This window comes from Diplotaxodon limnothrissa, linkage group LG5 (genome assembly GCF_057381915.1).
Source record: "Diplotaxodon limnothrissa isolate DT_005_m linkage group LG5, D_limnothrissa_male_GT1.1, whole genome shotgun sequence".
Classification (NCBI taxonomy): Eukaryota; Metazoa; Chordata; class Actinopteri; order Cichliformes; family Cichlidae; genus Diplotaxodon; species Diplotaxodon limnothrissa.
In genome coordinates this window covers 21,473,473-21,496,940 of record NC_140600.1, presented here as the reverse complement: position 1 = coordinate 21,496,940, position 23,468 = coordinate 21,473,473, and the positions used below count along the sequence as shown (strand labels likewise).

General features: G+C 44.0%; 2 protein-coding genes across 5 annotated transcripts in view; both read left to right on the top strand.

Annotated features, from left to right (window-relative positions):
- The first annotated feature begins 902 nt into the window (after positions 1–902).
- On the top strand, positions 903–15,383 carry capzb (capping actin protein of muscle Z-line subunit beta). 2 transcript variants are annotated; one of them, XM_085353260.1, is made up of 10 exons: positions 903–1,164; positions 5,603–5,692; positions 8,144–8,265; positions 9,228–9,341; positions 9,430–9,571; positions 9,914–10,030; positions 10,131–10,196; positions 11,006–11,082; positions 12,592–12,694; positions 14,227–14,304. In XM_085353260.1, the coding sequence occupies exons 1-10, from the start codon at positions 1,162–1,164 to the stop codon at positions 14,245–14,247; spliced, it is 855 nt and encodes a 284-aa protein (XP_085209386.1). In that variant the 5' UTR covers positions 903–1,161; the 3' UTR covers positions 14,248–14,304. The 2 variants fall into 2 exon arrangements, with proteins under 2 accessions (XP_085209386.1, XP_085209387.1); XM_085353261.1 differs by lacking the exon at positions 12,592–12,694 and having other exon boundaries at positions 14,227–15,383.
- A 2,606-nt stretch (positions 15,384–17,989) lies between these two features.
- The window catches only part of celsr2 (cadherin, EGF LAG seven-pass G-type receptor 2), a 70,661-nt gene continuing 65,182 nt past the window's right edge, over positions 17,990–23,468 (top strand). For all 3 annotated transcript variants that reach the window (XM_085354193.1, XM_085354194.1, XM_085354192.1), the window contains exon 1: positions 17,990–21,530. In XM_085354193.1, coding sequence (XP_085210319.1) covers positions 17,990–21,530 — 3,541 coding nt within the window. The remainder of the gene's footprint in view (positions 21,531–23,468) is intronic.

The window sequence follows — 23,468 nt, the reverse complement described above, 5'->3', positions numbered from 1 at the left end:
TGTTGTGAGTATATACAGTATATACTTTTCTGTATGACAATTACTCCAAACACACTGAGTTGAATGTCCTTCAAGAAGCCCCGAGAACTATCCCTGAAGACTGCTTAAAGAAATAACAAGAAAGCTTGCCTAAGAGAGTTCAGACTGTGCTGAAATATAAAGTTGGTCATACCAAATATTGACTTTCAAGCTCGTCAGAAGAGCACAAACTCAGTTTTTGCCTTATATACTGTATCAGTATATAAGCTGAAACTCAGTTTTGATGAATAGCTGCATATATTTTTAATTTTCCCAGCAAAATATAGAGAAATTATGGGTGGCTCGAGACTTCTGCATAGTACGGTAACTCTCAGTTTTACAAGTAATAATTATCAAAGGTGATCAGCTTGCCTTTACAGCAGTGCCCTTAGCATTAATAACTAACCGATTACCATACATATAGATATATATTAACTTCCATCACTATCATGCACTTGAAGAAACATTCAGATTATATTAAACTGAACAAAGGGCAATAAAATAAGACAAATGACATGAAAACAAAAACAAGTTAGGAGTGATTTTATTTTATAATAACTACTATTAAATATTTAAAGATATAACTTAATTTAAAAACATATAAAATTGCTCTTACCACTTAAGATTAATTGCACAAAAATAAAAGTGAGAAAGTAGTTCATAATAACTCACAGAAAAATAGAAATTAAGATCTGCTTTCTTGTTCATGAGACACCGTATACGTTAAACTTGCCGCCGCCTGCAGTCTCCGTGTTTTGGGGGTTTATTTTTTAACTCCCCCTCTGCTGCCATCTCTGACAGCACATTTACTACACCACTCCTCTCTTTCCATACTTGGCAATGCCTTTCTTGCTCCTTCGCTATTGGCTGCTGCAGAGAAAGGCCAGAGTGACCCGGACATGCAACCGGGGCCTGTTTTTGTGACTGCAGCCTCCTTCCTGTAGCCCGGTTGAGGAAGTGAATTTCGCTGACAGGGCTGGGTTCAGAGAGGGAGACGCGAACAAAACATCTTCATCACGGCTCTCAAAAAACATCAAAGCAACAAGAGACAAAAGGAGCGACCTGTTAAACCATAGTAAAGTTAGGGTGTACACTCATCGGTGAAGTCGTGCTCTCTCCTGCCCAGCTGAGACCGCCGCAGACATGGTAAGGGCCGCGTTCAGGCTGCTGGGAGAGACGGGGACGGGGCTGCTAACTGGAGGGAGGGGGGTGCTAAGCTAAGCTAGCGCTGGCTAGAGGCGCACGGTAGTAACCGGAGAGGAGCAGCAGATGATATAAATCATCGACGCATATTTAACTTGCACTGCTGGCAAAACTTGCGCTGAACTACCGGATGAGAATGAATTAGCTTCGTGGTTAAGCTAACTGCTGTTTCTTCCTGCTAGTTAGCTCATAGCTAGCCGGGCTACATGCCCCGTAGGCATAAAGTTAGCACAGGATGTTTTGGATTTAACACAAGTTGGTTAATAGTAATGGCGAAGGGTCCTAATATAACACACTGACACACGCACACACGCCTGTGCACATACACTTACACAGGCTAAAATAGCCAAGCGCCGGGATGCCTGTAGCTAAAATAAGACCGCTCGCTCCTCCTATTCCTAACCATGACAAGCTGTCAGCCTGATTTTCCCAGCCTTATAAGTTTGATCTTGACTGAGCTAATGGTTTCTCTGGAGGAGGCTATTACACCCAGTCCAAACAATCCATACCAACACAGCACTCACTGTTTACTTATTCCTTATTTTGGCTCATTCTCCTACGTTTTCAGCCCATATAGCAGTAGGCTTGCTTTAACTGGACCCGTATTTGTGCTTATCATATATATATATATATATATATATATATATATATATGCTTGACTTGACCACTTGTAAAATGGGCTTGCTCTGTCTTACACTGTTTATAAAAGCATTCGAAAAATGGGAACAGCAGCTGTTTTTCTTCCACAGTCGCCTACTCTCCTCTTCCTCACCTCATCCATCCTGCCGGGCCCAGCCTCGCCGTTCCCCCCTGACCCTGAGGCTTGTTGGTCTGAGCTAGTGTTTACATGGAGACAGGAGCGCTGTTAAACACAGTGTCAAGAAGCACAGGTGTCTGATGGAACCTTCAGTTGAGAGAAACGTGAAACGAGGCAGAAATCATCTCGGAGGAGACAAAGTGGCCTGGGAAAATCTGCGTTAAAAAATTCTGTTACGTTCGGGTCGACCTTAAGGAAAAATATTTATGGATGGATTGAGGAGCAATGAGTAATGGATTATTAGGTTTACTCTCTTAAGGCTTTACTTGAGTGGTGATATTAGATTGTCTCACCTCTAGAAGCCTCTTTCGCTTCATGTTCAGTGTTTTCTGGCCGCCAAACACATATCATAAGCACGTTTTTGTTTGTAATGGATGTCAGGATCGAGGAATTGTAAAGTAAATCCATATATGTTAATGGATTTTAAGTAGGCATTATGAAACATGTTTAGCTAGATTGCTGAGTGGCAGTCAAAACATTGATCATTGTCTGATAAAGCCAGGCTGGAAGTGTTTGCGACAAAGCCAGTACCTTCTATGGAGAAGCTTGAAAAACATGTTTGGTCCTTTTTATTATCACACACTTAAAAAAAAATTCCGGCACATTCCCCAGAGTTTCATGTTGTGGCCGGTCCATCCACTGCTCTTCTCCAACATCCTGCTGTTCGCTGCATAGTTAAGGCAGAAAACCCCCTGGGGGTAAAAGCTATGTTATGTCAGTGCTCTGTGGTTATCACCATGTTCTTAATTTAGTTCTGAATGGTTTGCTTGGTGAAAGATAACTGTAGTGGTTTCCATTTCCCTAATCCTAAACCTGATGCACGACCAAGATGCTGTTTCAGGTTTCATTGTTTTCTTTTCTTTTTTAAAGGAACATATAAAGGTAACAACATGTGTTATTGCTAATACAACTGGATCTGCTGCTTCACACTGTAGTCGAAATGAGTCCACTTCAGTTCGGACTGTAGTAAAGACACTAAATTGATTTTGGTGCCTTTGGTTCTGCAGATAATGGCTACTGTGCACTGTTTTTGATCATTCTACTAAATGTACCTTTAGGCTGTGTATTGATTTAACCTTACTGTGAAGTTGTAGCCATCGTCTTACAAGCCAGATTGACAGAGAGATGAGAGGCATCTGTCTGACTCAGCTTGGTGGGGGATTGATTGCATCGCAGGCTCACTCTGCAGTACTTAATCAAAGGTTCCAATTACAAGGTTGGGGAAAAGAGAAAACCTTAGGAGTTTGGAAGAAGTGTAGATGCAAAGCGTAGTTGTACGCTTATCAGGCGAAAAGATGAAGATCCTTTGATCACGACGGCTTCATCAGTGCAGGATTTTCAAGGCTTCGATTGTTCACCTTATTTTATTGTCGCATAAATCTGTCAGCTTGTGTGATTCAGACAAAGTTGATAATGGTCGTTTGGAGGTGGGTGGGGAGGGATTTTGTCATTGAATATCTGTATGTGTGTGGCAGGAACTGGATTAGAAAGTTTCTGTCCTGCCAGAACTTGAATGTGTGAAAGTTTCATCTGTGGCCAAATTCAAAGTCCAAGCAGCTAGCTTTACCTTTGGTCTCCCAACACATCCCAGTCTGCAGAAGCGGAGAAGTTCCTACATAAGATGTATAGTAAACAGCTGAGTCTTAAAAACTGAATTACCCGTAAGCAGTTAATTCCAAATAAAAACTGTACTGCACTGTCTCTTTACCTAAACCCTAAAGTAAAAGTTTGACTCGAATGATAAGGGTGGACCTGACCTTTAAATGCTACCCTACCACACTTCCTGTTGCCCCATGATGATGATTCTTTAACCAGGCTTCCCCTCCTTTGTTCCTACATGAAACTAATCAACCTAGATAACTTTCAAGCTTGTGCACTGAGGTGCTGTAACTATAACCCCTAACCCTAAATGAAGCTTTTCTTTTCACAACTCTCTGCAAGGTGCTCACATGACAAATCATGAGAGATGTTCAGTCTACTGAGCTGGAAAGTTGTGTGTCTGTATTCTAGCAGTGTGGGAAAAGGTTTTCCTGCAAGGGTGTGAGGGTTTCCTGCACGGCAACTGCAGTCGTACCCGTGTACAGAATGTAGCAGGACTTTTATTACCGTGCTGTGGTGGAGACACTGATGAGGGTACAGTGTGGTTGCTTTGTTTACTCAAGCATGAGGGTGCGTATTTATACTTCTCTGCGTAATACAGCTACTCAGTTAATGTGAGTCTCTGTAAGTTTGCAGAGCTGATTCATTTTTTTTTAAGTTGTGCTTTTAAGTAACATTTTAATTACCACAGCAGAGCATTTCTTTATTAAATGGAACCTGCTTTTTTTCCCCCAACCCCCAATATTAGACTTGTATTCGCCATTTACCTGTTTTGGCTCATCTCACTTTCTTCTGATTGGCTGTCCCCCACAAACAGAAGGATTTAACAGCAGATGAATGGAGGCTGTGTGCTTTAAGACAATGCTATTCTCTTCTTAATGATGCACAGCTACAAATAGAAAAAAAAAAAACTGTCTGAAACTTTTGACCTTTTGGCCCCTGAATAATTTGTTGGCCCTATTTAACATGAGCATCTGCTTTTGGAGCAATGTGTCATCCCTGCACGCCATTGTTGGACATTCAGAAACCCATTCTCGTGAATATATTATTGAGATGAATCTGCAGTGCATGAAGAGGTGTTAGCTGATCTTAAGATGACAGATTGAGTATGTTGGGTTTTTTTGGGTTTTTTTTTTTTTAAGTTTATTTCCTTCAAAGAAATTCTGTGTTACAAACCCGCGGACTTTGGTTAACACAGGCTGCTAAAGTGTATCATCCAGAAAACAAAGACCATGTCAGGAATTCAAACTTGCCTCGGTGTCTGTGGGAAGAGATGAAGTTACAGGAAGAGTTCAGGTGATCCTTCCAGTCAGCACTGCCTGTAAAATCTAAGTTTTCCTCTTTAACTGTTAGTAGCTGTGCTTTTGGCACAGAAAAAGACAAATACTGTAAATGTCCTTTCACTTGGTTTGGGCCCCAGGAAGACTAGCAACCACTGTTGTGGAAGCTAATGGGGTTCCTTATAAATAAACAAATGTAAAAGGTTAGCTGTGGTGAACTTACAGTACCAAATCTGCAACATGCAGAAACGTAACATGCTTGGATGCAGTCCTTGAAGAAACCAGCAGTTAGTTTGGCACTGATGATGCTTTGCGTTGGTCAGATTAGTTGAAAAGTCGGCCAGAAGGGGGAAGAGTGACAGCAGAGCTCCGCTCGAAAAGAGAGTGCAGAAATCTAGGCGATGAAAAACTACGTCATGAGCAGTACAGACGGTCGCTGCAGTGGACACTTTTCATAGTTTTAACACTCAGTTTCACTTCAGTTTCGTGGAACAACTTAGCTCTCTTCAGTGGTGACCAAGAGAAGCCCGCAGACCACCAATGTTAGTTTAATGTTAAAAAAACCCCACACAATCTGTGTCTTGTTTATTCTCTATAGCACAAACATTTTGTTTTGAATTCATTTTTTAACTGTGATCTAATGTTACAGTGCAGTAAGCCGTTGTCTCTGCTGGTTGTTTTTCAGAATGACCAGCAGCTGGATTGTGCTCTGGACCTGATGAGGCGTCTGCCTCCTCAGCAGATCGAGAAGAACCTCAGTGACCTCATTGACCTGGTGAGTTACTGTCTGATTCACAACTGAGAGTGAAATCTGTTCTTCTCCAGAGTGTCTCTGTATTTAGTCTAAAAATTTCCCATGAATGGACAAGTCACTTATTAAACTTTAGATAACTTTTACTTCTATGGTTGAATAATTTGTTAGGTACACCACAACTGCCTGTTAATGCAGCTGTCTAAGCAGCTATTTACACGGACACTTTGTTGATTCCAGTCGTCAGAGAAGAGACTGCTTTAGGAACTTAAATAGCTACTCATTACAACAAGGGTTTGCAGAGGAGCTCTGATTTTTTTTTTTTTTTTTGTGTGTGTGTGTGTGTGTGTGGTGTGTGTAATGTTTTGTTTTTTTTTGTTTTTTTTTAAACCTACAGCAGCAGAAGACCACACTGGGTGCTAATTGTCAGCTAAGAACAGGAAACTGAGGCTACAGTTCACACAGGCTCACCAAAGTTTAACAATACAAGACTAGATAAACATTTCTTGCTCTGAAGAATGTTGATTTCTGCTTCAACATTCAGATGTTAGGGTCAGACTTCCTGCAACAACATAAAAGCTTGGACCCTTGCTGCATTGTATCAACAGTTCAGGCTGTCGGTGGTGGTGTAATAGTGTGGGGGTTTATCTTGGCATATTTAAGGCCCCTTTGTACCAACTGATCGTTGTTTAAATTACAGCCTAACTGAGAATTTTTCCTGTCCAACCTTGTCCATCCTTTCATAACCACATTTTACCCATCGTCTCATGGCTGCTTCCAGCTACATAGAACACCATGGAACTGAGCTCAGATCATCTCAGACTGGTTTCTTCAACATAACAATGAGTGCTCTGTATTCAAATGGCCTCTGCAGTCATCAGATCTCAGTCCAAGAATAGAGCAGCTATGGGATGTGGTGGAAAAGGAGATTTGCATCATGGACATACACACAAGAAATAAGCAGCACCTATCACGTCAACTGCTGTCGTGTCAGTATGGATGAAAATCTCTGAGGATATGTTTCCAGCACCTTGTTGAATCTCTGCCACGAAGTATTAAAGGACTTCGGAAGGCAAAAGAGGGTCCAACCCAGGCTATGCCTAATAAAATGGCTGGTGAATATAAATAGTAGTATTAGTAATGTGCTAATAACAATTTATTATGGATTTGTTTTATCAAGCTACCATAAAATGTCAGTCGGTCTGATTTGGGAAAAGGTCTTTCAAATAATCGCATGTCTTAAAGTATTTGCATATCTCTATATGTGGTATTTATTTTCATATTATACAAGTGAGTTTTGCTGCACACCACTGTATTATCTGGGTAACTGATACTATTTTCAGCATTTTAAAAAGGGTTTAATCATATTTGTTCAGAGTGGAAGTAGCCACACCAAAGAGGAAAAACTTCTGCTTGTGTGATAGTTATTACTTCCCCCCCCTGCAGTTTTCTGTATTTGAAGTTGGTCGAGTTACTCGGCGCATTTTAACAACAGTCTCAGCTAAAGCTGACAGGTTATAACTGGACACAAATCAAATCACACTTGTGCCTCTGTTTGCATTGCACCTTATTTTTGTGGGTATATCCGTACCCTTTCAGCCAGACTCCCCACCTGCTCAACTTCCTCTTCTCTCACCTTTAACCCTTCTCCCCCACCCACCCGGACATCTGTTCTTTCCTTACCCTATGACCACTGTGGCTGGTTGTTAGTGATTATTATCACAGCTGTCCATCACTTCTGCTGCCAGGCACCTTTAGGCTCAGTCCCTTCGCCAACTCTTCCACGTAATCATCTGAAATCACCTCTCTCTTTCCGCCTCCTCTTCTCCTCTCTGACCACCCCCCACCCTCACCACTACATGCTCTTCCCACTGGATTTTGTCCACCCTTGTTTGGCTTGTCTCAGCCAGTCTAGGCTGCCAGGTGTGTGTGCGTGCGTGTGTTTGTGTGTGTGTGTTTGTTCAGGGGTATGGGGCTTTTTTTTTGGCCTGGGTAACAGGCGCTCCTTTGTGTCTATGCGCTGATGCAGGAACACATAGCAAAGGGACTCCATGTCAGTCTGTGAGAACTAATTTGTACCCCCTTATCCTGCAGATATTATGTTTCCCAATGATATTTTATTCCGTCTCCTCTCAGTAACCTCTGCTTATGGGGTGAAACTGGAATGTGAGCGAAAGATGAGAACTTAAAAGTATGTTTTCATCTACAATGAGAAGATCACATGACGTGATCCTCTGTGTTTTGTTAGACTGTTCCTCCACGTATCAGTGATTTTTTTTTTTTTCTTCTCTCCAAGCTGGTATCTGTTCTAGGAAGGCTAATTTTACCAAAACACCCTTTCATGTCTCTTGAGTACTCTCACGTCATACGGAACATACTTTATGAAATGTTTGAGGGGTTTAGATGCTCTGCAGCTGCTGTAATTAATCATCTGTGGTCATGTACTGAGCTTTTTCTCCCCATGTTTGCATCCAGGTGCCCAGTCTGTGTGAGGACCTCCTCTCCTCTGTGGACCAGCCCCTAAAGATCGCACGAGACAAAGTGGTGGGGAAAGACTATCTGCTCTGTGATTACAACCGAGACGGCGACTCCTACAGGTAGCGGTCATAGCTGGATTTTAGCCCACTCAAAGGAACATACGCTGCAGACTGTGGGGTAAAAATGGGGATATTTTGTTGGGCTGCCTTTAGCTTTAATGGTGGCACAAGTTCGCTGTGATTGTTGAGCTTAAGCAATGTCAGAAGATATTTCTATCCAGAGTTTCATTCATTTCTTCACCAAGATCTTTTGATCATGGTGGAAGAGTCAGACTACTGCGTAAAATCGTCTCTACCACAACCAAAATATTCTCAGTGGGGTTAAAGTCTGGACTCTGTGGTGGCCAATCCACACATGAAAATTATTTCCCATCCACCCTGAGCCTCTCTCTTCCCAAGGCTCTTATCCATTTGCTCAGGTATCTCCGGGTTCTGATGTTTTGTTTTTGCCAGGCAGTGTCTGTTATAATCAGTATAGTGCTGAGGTAGAACAAATGAAATTTCAGTTTTTGTCTGTCACGCTAAAAGGCAACAAAATGTCCACGTTTCCAAGAACGCACATTTTTCAGTTTGTCTTAATAAAAAAATCGTAATAAAACCAGCAGATTATTTAGCTCTGTTTTAGATTTAAAGCTTAATACATAAAAATTCAAGAATTAAGCCTGATTTATTATAATTTTTTCAAAATATTTGACAAATTTGCACCATGTAAAGTCAATGTAACAGCAACCCATTTGATAGAGGTTCATGACGGTATCATGGGCATTGAGAGAAAGATCAAATTAAGTATAAAATGAATTTTTAAAAAAATGTCTTCATACTTTAACTTATGCTTCACCTATATGAGGACCGTGAACTTAACCTCCTTTGATGTTTGGACCTTTGCTTGTGTAATGCAAGCTTAAGGTTTCACTTCAAGCAGGTCACTGTTTTCACTTTTAAACACTAGTATCACAAGTATGTTTCTAACAGCTAAATTTAATATATACCTCTGTCTAAAATCTGAATGTTTCATTCCTCAGATCCCCGTGGAGTAATAAGTATGAACCTCCCATTGAAGACGGTGCAATGCCTTCAGCCCGCCTGAGGAAACTCGAGGTTGAGGCAAACAATGCCTTCGATCAGTACAGAGACCTGTAAGTGCCAGAGAAGAAATCTAATGTGGAGTGTTTGATAACCTGTCAGTTTCAGCCTCTTGTGACATCTGATGTCTGTGTTATTCAGGTACTTTGAAGGTGGGGTTTCCTCCGTGTACCTCTGGGATTTGGATCACGGCTTTGCAGGAGTTATTCTCATTAAGAAGGCTGGAGATGGATCCAAGAAGATCAAAGGGTGCTGGGACTCCATTCATGTGGTGGAGGTGCAGGTGAGAAGCAGATGAATGAAGCTGTTTGATATTTTACAGGCTTGTTTGATATTTAGCAGCTGTACCATTGTCAGCCAGGAGAGCTTCTAGCATCCAGGACACTGTTGCCAGATTGAAGATGCTTTTGCATGACTGTCTGGAGTTTAGGGTTAAAACTAAGCTTTTAGTGCACTTACGGTAATGGACCGGGTTGACAGCAGCTCGAGTAGTTGTCTTTCCTCGCTCAGCTCCATGTGCCACACGCACAGCAGAGCTTCACAAACATGCACCATTATCTTTTCTGGATGGTAACATGTTGTCATGTTTTGCATAATTGCTTGTTGCCTCTGTTTTTGCAAACAGGAGAAGTCCAGTGGCCGTACCGCTCACTACAAACTCACCTCCACTGTCATGCTGTGGCTCCAGACAACGAAAACTGGCTCCGGTACCATGAACCTCGGCGGCAGCCTTACAAGACAGGTAGCGTGTTGAACTAAACGGCTGATTGGTCCTCTCATGGTATAGGGATGAATTAATTAACTGAACGTGGTATCTCTTTTTTTCTCCGTTTTTTAAACAGATGGAGAAAGACGAGACGGTTGGAGAGTCCTCACCCCACATCGCTAACATCGGCCGCCTCGTTGAAGTCAGTAAAACCGTCGACTTAATTTCCTTCCCTCTCCTTGTCTGAAGCAGCGATACTGCTAAAAGCCGTAAAATGACTGCAGTGTGTTTCTCCTTAATCAGTCTCCTATGCAGGACTCTGCATGACTTCAAAAGTCATGTGATAAACAAGCTAATCCAGCAGCTTACTTGTGTTTTGCTCTCTTGCAATGCCTCTTTTTGCAATTGCCAGTCTTACTGCTGTTCAAGTAAAGACTTAAAACGGCGCAAAAGTGGTTATGAAACCGACTAAGAGGAAGCCTTTGCATTAGCATACCACAGTGCTACTTCACATTGCTGATAGAAAGTGAATCATAGGAGTCCTGTGTTGGGTGCATATACAGGGAGTACAAGTGTAAAAAGTGGTTTGAAATGGCCATGGCTTTGTTGCAGCTGTGTGAAATTTTGTAGTGTTGATGGATAAGATTCAGTTTCAGTTTCGTGACATCTCGATTGTGATATCTTTGTATATTTGCATGTAACAGGTTCTGCGGGAATATTTTTGGGGACTTTTTTTTTTTTTTTGCATAAGCAGTTCACAAGTAAAATCCTTAACATGCATCATAGACAGTAAGCCACAGTCACAGTGGTGGTGAGTGCTTCATTCTTCACTCTTGATTTACTGTTTTTTCACATTCAGCAGAGGAAAATCCCTTCGCTACACAGGACATTACAAAACCTGTCATACTTTACATGGCTGTCACACAACTCCATGTTCACGAAGTCAAGCTTTTAAGAATCAAATAGAAGAATAGAACTAGCAGTTATAATGCATTCATATTGTTTTTCTAGGATATGGAGAATAAGATCCGCTCCACACTGAATGAAATCTACTTTGGGAAGACCAAGGACATCGTCAACGGCCTGAGGTACTGCTGCATTAGCTCTCTACATCATGGGATCATGTTTTCTTCCACAGCACTTCCAGTCAGCAGCTCAGACGACAGATGTTGTCTCACCTCCTGTGTTTCAGTCTCAACCCTGTATCTGATTATTTGAGTCTGCTTTTGCTGCCCCTCGTCTCAGCTGCATTTCGTCTTCTTTTCACTACACCTGCTCCTTCCCTGTGCCTAGAGATGGATGCTCGATACTGACGCTGTGTCAAGCTTATAAATTGCAGATCTTTGGAAGCACTGCTCCAAAGTGTGGTTCAAATCACCAACACTGTGGGTAACTGAGGTTTAGCTGTGTTTCACCCCAATTTCAATGAGTGGCTTACAGGGGCTTTATACTTTCGTACGTGTGATATAACCGAAGATCCCTCTGAAAACCCACAATGTAACATCCGCCATAATTTGATGTGCATCTTTCTGGTAATGTAACTACATGCTGCATTGAAGCATCCTGAAACTATTGAGATTGGCCTACTGCATTCCTCCTATGCATTTTTTTTTTGCCCCAGTGTTTGAATTTATCAGTAAGAGAATAATAATTGTCTCTTTATAAGGAATAATAATCATAGTCTCAATATAGAGGACAATCACTGATCACAACAAAGAGCAGAGACCCAGAAGACAGAAAAGTTCAATTTTTTCGTTTATTACTATCGCATAAAACACTTGGACATGACCACAAGGTAATTCGCAAAACACACTAGAATGAAGGCCAATCGTGATGTTGTAGGCAAAGATTCACTGCACAAGTGTAAATCAGCCGTTTGCCTGCTGCTTGCGGGTTTGACCGTGTGTAGAACAAACCCGATTACGTCACAAACTCCTTGAACGTTTTTAAGCCATCATCATTAGCAGCTGATGCAGCTCAGGACTCAACAGATTGTAGAGACCTTTTGACAGCCAGGTTAGTGAAACTCTCGGTGCCCACAGAGGAACTGCTGGTGCCACAAAAGATTCCTCGCTGATGCAGTTATTCCAAGGACACAAGATCCATTTGTTTATTGGCCGCAAAAAACGGCTGCAAAACAAATCTTGTTCTTCATTCTTCAAATCGATTCTTCATAATCCACAAACATTGGCTACGTGGTACATGCTTTCAGTTCATTTCACAGTAGATTAATCATTTTCCACAACAACATGGTGCTTACAGTAGCCTGTCTACAAAGTAGGCGACATTCAAGTCCACAAAATATGTGGAATCAACATAGCGTTTTTTCATAAACTGTTTTTGTTGTGCATTGTCCTGAATTAGTACTAAACTTAAACGGCGTCACCGTGGAGATGGGTGTTTCATTGTTAAAAAACACAGTCACTCAATACAGTTCTGTCACAACTGCTTCGAACATTTCAGTCCTTTCCTCAACTGCTCCTGTCCTTTTTTTTGTTGCTGCCCTTTGTACCACATTTCCACTATCAGTGTCTCTCCTCCTCTTTAATCCCTCTGTCACCTCTCCTCCCTTGCTGCCTCTCCCCTCTGTGCTCCAGATCTATTGAGTCTTTGCGTGACAATCAAAAGTACTGGCAGCTCCAAAAGGAGCTGTCACAGGTGCTCACCCAGCGACAGACCTCCATTGAGAAGGGGTCAAAGGTACAACCTAGCATGGAGAAGTTTGTCTATGTGGGTGTGTCTATCTTTGTCTTAAGGTTTATGACATAACCTCAATAACACTGACAATTGATCCTTACAGTTTCTGTTAATCATTATTTGCTGGGAGAGTTAGTCTTTGATCGGATGGAACAGCAGTGAAAGAGGTTTCATGGGGAAGTAGAGCAGCAAATGTAAAAACAGGAACAGGCTGTTAAGAGTGAAGGCTGACATTCAAAGGGAAATGAAGATATGTACAGAAAAAAAATTAAAGCACCTTTTCCCCCCTCAAATTGTTTACGTATGTGCACTGTTAGAAGTTTGAATGATCGTGTAGTGTTGAAGATCAAAAGGCTGTATTGCAAGTTTTGTTTATCTTTGTGTTCAACAGCTGATTTCTGACAGAGTAGCATACTAACCAAGTCAGAGTATTCAAATGACTCACCCGGGTGTTGTTTTGCACTTTGCTGCCCTAATAAGGTTTTTCTAAGATGCCGTGTTTACTCAGCGTGTAGCACTGAAAACACTGTGTGTGAAAGCACAGCACTGTAAAGAAAACAGGAAATGGATGATTAACGGGGTGGCATCTTCAGAAGAAGGCAGAATAAGTGGATATGTTCACATACACTCACCCGGAGGCTTTATTAGGCGCACCTTGCTACTGCTGGGTAGGACACCACTTTTTTGCTTGAAGTCTTGTGGCATGGTCCATGTTGACATGATTGCATCACACAGTTGCTGCAGATTTGCTGGCTGCACATACATGATGTGACCACCACGACCTATAGGAACTCTATTGTATTGAGATCTGGTGACTGTGTACGTATTGTGCGATGATTTGAGCTTTGCAACATGGTGTGTTATTCTGCTGGAAGCAGCCACCAGAAGATGGGTACACTGTGGTTATAAAGGGATGGACTTTGCCAGTAATAGTACTCGGGTAGACTGTGGTGTGTTCCGAGATGCTCCTCTGCATACTTTGGTCATAATGAGTAGTTATTTGAATTACTGTTGTCTTCCTGTCACCTCAAAACAGTCTGTGAATTGTCTTATTTATCTCTTAGTTTTTCATTATTCTCTGTAAACCCTAGAGATGGTTGTGCAGGTAGATCAGGGGTTTATAAAATATTCCAACTTTGCTGTGATGTGATTGGCTCATTTAGGTATTTACTTTAAAGAGCAGTTGAAGAGGTTTGGTGTTCGGTGAGTGTAAAATATAAATTTGTCAGGGTCATAATAAAGCTGCAACTGCATGACGACAACTGACTTTAACGGGTGGTTATGTGTGCAGTGTGTAAACAGCTAACATGTTGTCATAACCATATGAAATCTCTCTGTGGTGAGACATAAAAAGGTCTCCCCACAGAGAGGAAGACTTGAATTGTTACTAATAAATTTCCTACAGCCCGAGTGTTTCTGTCTCACTGGAGAAACTTTTTCGAGCCCTTTGATGTTTTCTTGTTTGATTTTTTTTTTTTTCTTTTTTGCTCCCACTGACTTTTCTCACCTTGTTTTTTGGTGTCTCCTCCACACAGGAGTGTGCAGACTCTGGCTGACAAGTCAAAGCAGGATGCTCTGAAGGTCGACCTGATGGAGGCGCTCAAACGCAAACATAACAGCTAGAGATGCTACTGTTGTTTTCTTCTGTCTCTCTGTTTCTCTCTCTGCCTCATCCCTGCCATCTTTTCTCTGTTTCTTTATGTCTCTTCCTCCATGCCTGTTTCAGTGCTGCACTCTTGTTTATTTGTGGAAAAATAAAAAAGGAGAAATGCTTAGCTTTTTTTTTTTTTCTTTTTTTTTGTCTGGTTGTTTTCATGCATCTCATCTGCCATGAAGCCATTCACTCACGCTCTGTTTGTCTTCGCCCCTCTCTCTCTCTCTCTCTCTCTCTCTCTCTCCCCCCCCTCCCCCCTCCCTCCCATGTTATGAATATGATAGTATTACCACGGTTAATGATAATCTCAAGGGTCACTCTAATAATAATCCCTGATGTTCTCACAGCTGATATGTCCTCAGTCGATTTGTAACGAGCGACTCTGGCCCTGCTCTTCCTCTGTGACGAGGACACAGACTGTGCAGTAGGTGGTGGAGGCTTGGCAGTGGTGTCATTATGTTCATCAAATTATATTCTTGCATCTATCTTTTTTTTTCCTATGACACCCCCCCCCCCCCCCCCCCCCCACCCAACCCAAACCCAAATATATTTGTATAGAATTAAAACTGTCCATGTATATCAAGTGGTTATTCTTCTGGGCGATATAAACGGTGCAAAGACGAGGGCGGCCTTTCTGTGTGAGCAAGAACGTTTTTACACTTTATTTCCACTCTGTCCACATGCATGAGAGCCTTTGTGGAGCTGCAGAGGGTGGAAATGAAAACTTCTCAAACATAGGGATGGACTGTTATTATCGCCGGGTACACCCTTGTCATAATCAACTCCCCTCACACACACACACACTGTATAATATGACAGTTTGCTTCCCCTTTGTTCAGCCTGTTAACGTCTTCTCTATCCTCACCTATTATGTCTTTGTTGGGGGTCACAGTTTGTCTTGGTGTCACAGTGGAAACCTTTGTTTCCATTTTGGAGGGGAATCTTTGTAATTTTTTTTTTTGTTTGTTTTTATTTTGTAAAGCTTATGACTCATATTGTATTAGAGCCTCCAGCAACAATAAAAATTGTAAAAAGCTACTTGCTTGTTTTAATTTCATTCCTTTGTATGAATGTGATGGTTGGGTGGCTGTGGCTCAGGTGGTACAGCGGTTGGAGGATCGATTTCACAGCTATTCCAGTCTACGTGTAAAATGTATCAAGTGTCGTTGGGGACCCCAGTGTATCCACCGGAGTGTGTGTTCACCAACGTGAGATAAAGCGCGCGTGTGTGAAAGTGTAGGTCTGCTAACAGGGGTAAAGTTAGCTTGATTGTTGCTAATGCAATCATTAATGAATATCGAGGAGCTATTTGCACTGATAGGCTAAAAGCATTTTATGGTTTTTGGTATGTAGCTTATAGTTGAAGTTGTATAACTTCATCTGCTAAAAATAATACCAAACTGTTTGAGTATTTATTGTAGCAGTGTCATTGTGTTTTTACAGCCTTGTCCTGTAAAAACATACAGTATCATCCTGTAAAATCTGATCTTGTGATGGCCTAAAATGGTTTAGCTTGTAAAATTAGCAGTCAAGTTTGAGTGCAATATAGCATGAGTTGGATTCATATTCCTGATCCCAATCATTGTTTTAGCCCTCTGCCTGGATCTGCCTTTGATGCAAAGGAACGATGGATACCCCCTTGATCAGGGACCTTGTCTCCGCCACACCTTCAAAAGTGACAGGTTTGTAGCCAATCAGACCAGTCTAATTGTGTCAGCTCTTTGAAAGCCCACCACAGCTGAGTTGTGAATGAAGCTCTCCAACATTTTGCTGCACACACTGAAGGATGTCATTGTCCTTACGACACAGAGCCTGTTAGTCACCATCTGTGCTGGTCGCTCAGGTACTTGTCCACCTCCACAACATCAACATCCTGTCCCAGGATAGACATGGGTGTTCCGCCACCCTCTTCCTTCTGAAAAACAACAACCATCTCTTTAGTGTTGTTTACATTTAGATTTCTCTCAGACTAGCCAACAAAATCATCCCCTAGTGCTCTGTACGCCTCCTTTAGCCCATCGGTTATGCTTCCCACTACTACCCATCAACATAAGACAGAGGACTGCTCAGTCATCGGTTGCAGTGTCTCCCTCAATAGCAGCAGTCTGAAGATGGTGAATGCACTGTAGGAGAGCTTGGTCCTCGCAGGACATTCACTTCTGGGAGTGAGCTCTGCATCATCCGCTGTCAGATTTGGTTGGTATGCAAATTGCAGAGAGATACGAAACCAAGACTTCACCACATGAGATGTTAGGGCAACTGGTCAACAGACATTAAGGTGTGATGGTGCCGTTCCCTTCGGAGCTGAAACGGGCATAATCTTTAGATTATGGAATTGGCTAGATTTAGTGTGCCATCTTTTATAAAACACTATTTTCGTTGCTGTTTGTCTACAATAAGTCCAAAAGGGTCTTAGAAAACTCAGCACTGACAATTGCATGGACTTTGTGCTGAGACGCTTCCCATCATGCTGTCATTTCATTATTTATGCTGCTGTGTCAAAACGGATTTATTTATTTTTTACGTGTTCATTCACTGAAGCAACAAGCAGACATGAACATGAGCAGTTTTGAGCGAGCTTGCAGGAGGATCCTCTCTTGGCTGTGTGGCTGCAGTTTGCCCAGCAGGTGTCAGGCGCACTCAGAACATCAGCGAAGCGCCGAGTTTCAGTCCAAAGTTGCGCCTTGCTGCTCCGCACCCAAACTGAATATTGTTATCATCGCTTTAGATTAATATGTGTTGCTCTGAATATTTGAGTAAATTGAAAAGTTCCTAACTTCTGGAGCCTATCTGCACGAATGCCTCTTGTGATTCGTGTGTTTCTCGGATGTTGCTTTTACTGCTCTTTAAGTAAGAGCAGGTGAATGAAGCCTTCGGGAAAACAAAGCACGGGAATTAGTGGATCTGAAGAAAACAGCCGCTAAACAAAGATGACTTGAATGTAGCTGAAATGTAATCCTCCTCTTTTTAACAGGAGCCCGAGAATGCAACTTATCTTGGGTTGAAACAAGGTCAGCCAAAACCCACAATTTAAGGAATTCCGACCGGTTAATGAGCCAAACCATTCCGGAGGTGAGTGGTGGGTATTGGGCGTGATCAAAACGGTTCTTCTTAATTGTTATTAGTGAGTGCAGCATTAATACTATACTAATGAACTGAATGTTGTCTAATGAACTCCTTAATCCGACTCTGAATTGCTGCTGTTGTTCTGCGTTAATTAATGACGCTTATGGGAAGTTTCCATTTATCTCCAGTGGCAGGCTTTCTGTCAAGTCCTCAGACCCCTATAGAGCTTCTCTCTCCCTCTCTCTCTCTCTTTCTCTCTCTCACACACAGGTTTATTATAATGAGGAGCCATTTTTCTCATTGAAGCTGAGTTGCGCGGACGGAGCGGAGGTTTTGCTGCTGCTGCTGCTGTAGCTGGCGTGTGTGAGTGTGTGTGTGTGCGTTTGTGTGGATGTGAGTGCAGCTCCGGCCAAGGTTACTGCGGGTTAACCTCTTAAAAACGTCAGCCGGAGTGAGCGGAGAGGAGTGCGCCCGCTGAGAGCATGGCTCTTCTTCAACAAAGGGAAACTTACCGGTGGAAAGTTTAAAGAAATTAGGAGCCGCAGAATTCGCCACACGGGCGCACAAACTGAGGAGCGATGCACTTCGTTAAATGGGATTTGTTGCTGTTACTCTGCTGTTGTAAACTGGTCCCACTGATCCGCTGTTACGTTGTTCACATCGGTGAGGATGCCGGAGCGAGCGCGGTGGTGGCCGGCGCGGAGCGGGGCGCGCGGTGCACTCTGGATCAGGTGCTGGCTCCAAAATTCACCGAGGGGTTCCTGGAGACTGACGCGGTAGCGGGCATCGTGTTTGTTTCGGGCTCCATAAAGTGCCCCTCGCTGCGCTCAAACCCCTTCACCTTGTACACCGTGGAGGACTGCGCGGACTCCGGCTACAGGCACCTCCTCACCAGCCAGTACCAGGTGCATGTACACGGTAGGAACTGTTCAAACACGCGTAAAAGAAAACCTCAGTGGGACATGGAGGTCCTCACTTTGTTCAGTACCCACAGCCATCACAGCTTAGAGTGCCACCGAGCAGATTCTGCTCTATTCCCAGTGGGAGGTCTACTGCCTGGCCCTCCGATCCGCTGCAAAGTCACCAACAGCCGTGAGTTTTATTTCAACGACGGGAACTTGTTTGTGTCTGAGAAGCTGTGCTGGAGGCAGGACACTCTCCTGGAGCTGGACGTCCTCTGTGATGTACTCACAGGTAGTGGGCTGAATGTTCAAGTCAGTCCCATCTCCATCCACTGGCGTGTGGGAGAGGGCCCCTTTAGGCAGGGTCACATAGAGAAGCTGTTACAAAGGGCAGCTCAGTCTGATTCAGGGATTTTAAGCAGGAGTAGAAGAAGCATCAACAGCAGCCCCCAGTTTCAACCACCAATGTATCAAGTGTCTGTGGCAGAGAATAAGCCCGCCGGGACTCCTGTTGTTGTTTTGAAAGCAGTGGATGTGGATGAAGGCGAGGCAGGCAGGCTGGAGTATTTTATTGAAGCTCTCTTTGACAGCCGCTCGAACCATCTTTTTGCTGTGGACCCGTCCAGCGGTGCTGTGTCTACAGTAGAAGTGCTGGACCGGGAAACAAAAGACACCCATGTGTTTCGTGTGACCGCAGTGGACCACGGCACACCCCGGCGCACAGCCATGGCCACACTCACTATCACAGTCAGGGACACTAACGATCACAGCCCTGTGTTTGAGCAACAGGACTATAAGGAAAGTATCAGGGAGAACCTAGAAATAGGCTATGAGGTGTTAACAGTGAGGGCGACAGACGGAGATGCCCCCATTAATGGGAACATCCTATATAACATCCTCAACAATAATGGGTCCAATGATGTCTTTGAGATTGATTCCAGGTCTGGCGTAATTCGCACCAAGGGGCTGGTGGACAGAGAAGAGGTGGAAGCCTATATGCTGTTAGTTGAGGCGAATGACCAAGGTCGTGACCCCGGGCCCCGCAGCGCCACAGCTACTGTTCACATTGTGGTAGAAGATGATAACGATAACGCTCCTCAGTTCAGTGAAAAGCGCTACGTGGTCCAGGTGCCCGAGGACATGACCCCTAACACAGAGATCCTGCAGGTCACCGCAACAGATCAGGACAGAGGGAGCAACGCTGTCGTTCACTTCAGCATCATGAGCGGAAACACCCGCGGGCAGTTTTATATCGATGCTCAGACAGGTAAAATGGACCTGGTGAGCCACCTGGATTATGAGGCAAACAAAGAATACACGCTGAGAATCAGAGCTCAGGATGGGGGACGCCCACCGCTGTCCAACATCAGCGGCCTGGTTACGGTGCAGGTGCTGGATGTTAACGACAACGCCCCCATTTTTGTCAGCACGCCATTCCAGGCCACCGTGCTGGAAAATGTGCCGCTGGGTTACTCCATCATCCACATCCAGGCTGTCGATGCAGACTCTGGAGAAAACTCCAGGCTGGAGTATCGGCTCACTGAAACCACACCAAACTTCCCTTTCTCCATCAATAACAGCACGGGGTGGATTGTAGTCGCAGCCGAGCTGGACAGGGAGAGCGTGGACTTTTACAACTTCGGAGTGGAGGCACGTGATCACGGCTACCCCGTCATGTCATCTTCAGCCAGCATCAGCATGACGATCCTGGACGTCAACGACAACAACCCAGAGTTCACGCAGAAGGCGTATTACATGAGACTAAATGAAGACGCGGCCGTGGGGACCAGCGTGGTGACCGTGTCAGCTGTGGACCAGGACATCAACAGCGTGGTGACGTATCAGATCGCGAGTGGAAACACCCGCAACAGATTCTCCATCACGAGCCAGAGCGGGGGTGGGCTCATTACGCTGGCTTTGCCTCTGGACTACAAACTGGAACGCCAGTACGTCCTCACTGTCACGGCGAGCGACGGCACCCGCTTTGACACCGCCAAGGTGTTTGTTAACGTCACTGACGCCAACACACACCGGCCCGTGTTTCAGAGCTCACATTACACCGTCAGCATTAATGAGGACAAGCCCGTGGGCACCACCGTGGTCGTCATCAGTGCCACAGATGAGGACACGGGCGAGAACGCGCGCATCACCTACTTCATGGATGACAGCATCCCTCAGTTTGACATCGACCCCGACACGGGAGCTGTCACCACGCAGATGGAACTGGACTACGAGGACCAGGTTTCCTATACGCTGGCCATCACTGCGCGGGATAACGGCATCCCACAGAAATCTGACACCACCTACCTGGAGATACTTGTGAACGATGTGAACGACAACTCTCCCCGTTTCCTCAGAGATCACTACGTTGGTGCGATTATGGAAGACGTGCCCGTGTTCACCAGCGTGGTCCAGGTTTCTGCCACAGACAGAGACTCTGGCCTCAATGGCAGAGTTTTCTACACCTTCCAGGGTGGGGAGGATGGCGATGGAGACTTTATAATTGAATCCACCTCTGGCATTGTTCGCACTCTGCGCAGGCTTGACAGAGAAAATGTGCCCATTTACACCCTGCAGGCATTTGCAGTAGATAAAGGTATCCCTGCCCTGAAAACACCAGTAAACATTCAAGTAACAATCCTAGATGTGAATGACAACCCTCCTGTGTTCGAGAAAGACGAGTTTGACATTATGGTGGAGGAAAACAGCCCCATAGGCCTCGTGGTTGCACATATCTCAGCCACAGATCCAGATGAAGGCAGCAATGCACAGATTATGTATCAGATAGTGGAGGGAAACATCCCAGAGGTGTTTCAGCTGGATATCTTCTCCGGAGAGCTGACTGCTTTAATAGACCTGGACTATGAGTTGAGGTCTGAGTACGTCATTGTGGTCCAGGCCACCTCTGCGCCTCTCGTGAGCCGAGCCACAGTCCACATCAAACTTGTGGACAAGAACGACAACACGCCAGTCCTCAAAAACTTCCAGATCATCTTTAACAACTATGTGACCGACAAATCGAGCAGTTTTCCCACTGGAGTGATCGGGCGCATCCCCGCGTACGACCCAGACGTCTCCGATCAGCTGCACTACAGCTTTGACGTGGGAAACGAGCTGAAGCTGGTCCTCCTGAACCAAAGCACGGGAGAGATCCAGCTGAGCCAGGCCCTGGATAACAACCGGCCCCTGGAGGCCTCCATGAGGATCTCAGTGTCAGGTGAGATTGTTAGATAACTCTCTGTAATCCACCTCCACTCCACCCAGTGAATGAAAAAAAGCGCAGTAATGGGAGTGCAGGCTTACAGGGGTGTATTCTTACTGATTCTATTAACGCGTAGTGTCTCTTCATTTACATTTTCTCTCCATTTCACTGGGTAATGGAAGTGATGACGGCTTAAGTGTGTCTCTCTTGGCTTGAGTATTCCAGCGTGATTCTCCTATAATAGAAATATTCATGAAGGAGGATTAATATTCATTGAAGCATATTTGTAATTCACTCCACTTTACAGGAAAAATCACTCAGGGTCATAAAAGTGCACTAAAGCATTTCCTTTCTTATTAATTGTTTAATTTGGCTGATTTAATGGGGGACTTCTGACACATGTATTTTAGTCCCCTGGTTATATACACAATCCTGGTTTAGCTCAGTCTATTGTCAAGATATAAATAGCTGTTTGTCTGAGTGAGTAGAGTCTCCAGTGGCAGACTGATCATGTCCCATAATTGTCCGTCATGCCCACTCCGTCATACAATGAAAGGCATAATTCAATAATGGTTCATATCTGCAGCTTTATTTTGTTTGTTAGTGTGGGGTTTTTTTTGTTTGAATGAAGAGTTGATGTGTGTGTCAAGCCCTGTTCTTTTGTTCTAATTTGACAGAAAATGCTTACATTCAATAGCAGCCAGGATGGTGAAAACTGATAATCCTGGTTTGATGATGCTTTTGAATCACATAAAGTTCACATCGACGAAATTTGCTGATTTTTCTGTTCATGAATTGGGAAAGGAAATGTCACGCAGGTCTCAAATGAGCTCCAGACATTCTTCAGTTGTTCTCTTTTTCTTACTCTGCATGTCTTGAACTGTCTGTCTCCCCTGCACTGTTCATTTTGCGTGTCAGCACAAATTACAGAGTTTTATTTGCTCCTTCAATGAAACTGAACCTAAATTGCACCCAAAAAAAGTGTGTGGTTGTGTGTGGGTGGAGAGGGGCGATGGGAAGGAGGGGTGGTGACGGTGTTTTTTTTACCCTCTGTTGGAGCTTATTTGACGCAGTGTGATCTGCTGTAAATCTGCCTTCTCTTTGACCTTGGCACAAGCTAAGAGAGGGGGAAAGGAGCTGGGAACAGTATTAAGAGATTGGACATGAAGGTTAAAGATGAAAATAGCAATTTAACAGGAAAAGAGCAGATTAAGGCTGGCAGAAACCTTTGTGTTGGTCTTCTTTGATGGCAGCAGAAGTGTGCGTTCGCTGGCTGACGGGTGTTGCACGGACTGGTTAGCGCGGGTAGTCGTTTTGATAGATTTGAGCTGAGCTTCGACTCTCTGGAGAACAATGGTAAGCCGTCGATTAAGGGGCAGGCGCTTGAGCTCATACCAGGCTGTGGTTGGGGGTAACAGCTGTGACTCCACCAAAGACCAATTAGAGGCCGTGGTCCCCCCAGTGCGTCCAGCACCTGCTGGGGTTTATGTGTCAGCACCCCTGCAGGAGACAGAAGGAGATAGAGGAAGGCTGGAGGACAGAGGGGAGGTGAAGGAGTTTTTTGTGTGTATGTACAGTGAATACAAGTTGGAAAATACAGTGGTACTGTAAACCAGCAGAAAAGTCATTAGACAGGAGCTGCTGGAGGAGGAGATGGGGCAGAAATATGAGCTCCTTCTATAGATCCTGCTGACCCCAATTTTCAAAGGCTTTCCCCTCCAGGGACCTCCCAGGTCTTCCCATTATCTTTCTCTTTATGCTACTGTTTAAGAGGCCCCTTATGATGGACGATTTTTGATGGGCTCCTTTGTACGTTGTTGGACTGTGAGTAACATCACCTCTGGGCACCGCTCTTCACACCGAAATAGATGTAATAGTTTAAATGTGGCAACACTTTGCTTTAAGTTTAAAGTGTTTCATATGCACCATCTTTGAGAAGGTAACCTTTAAATA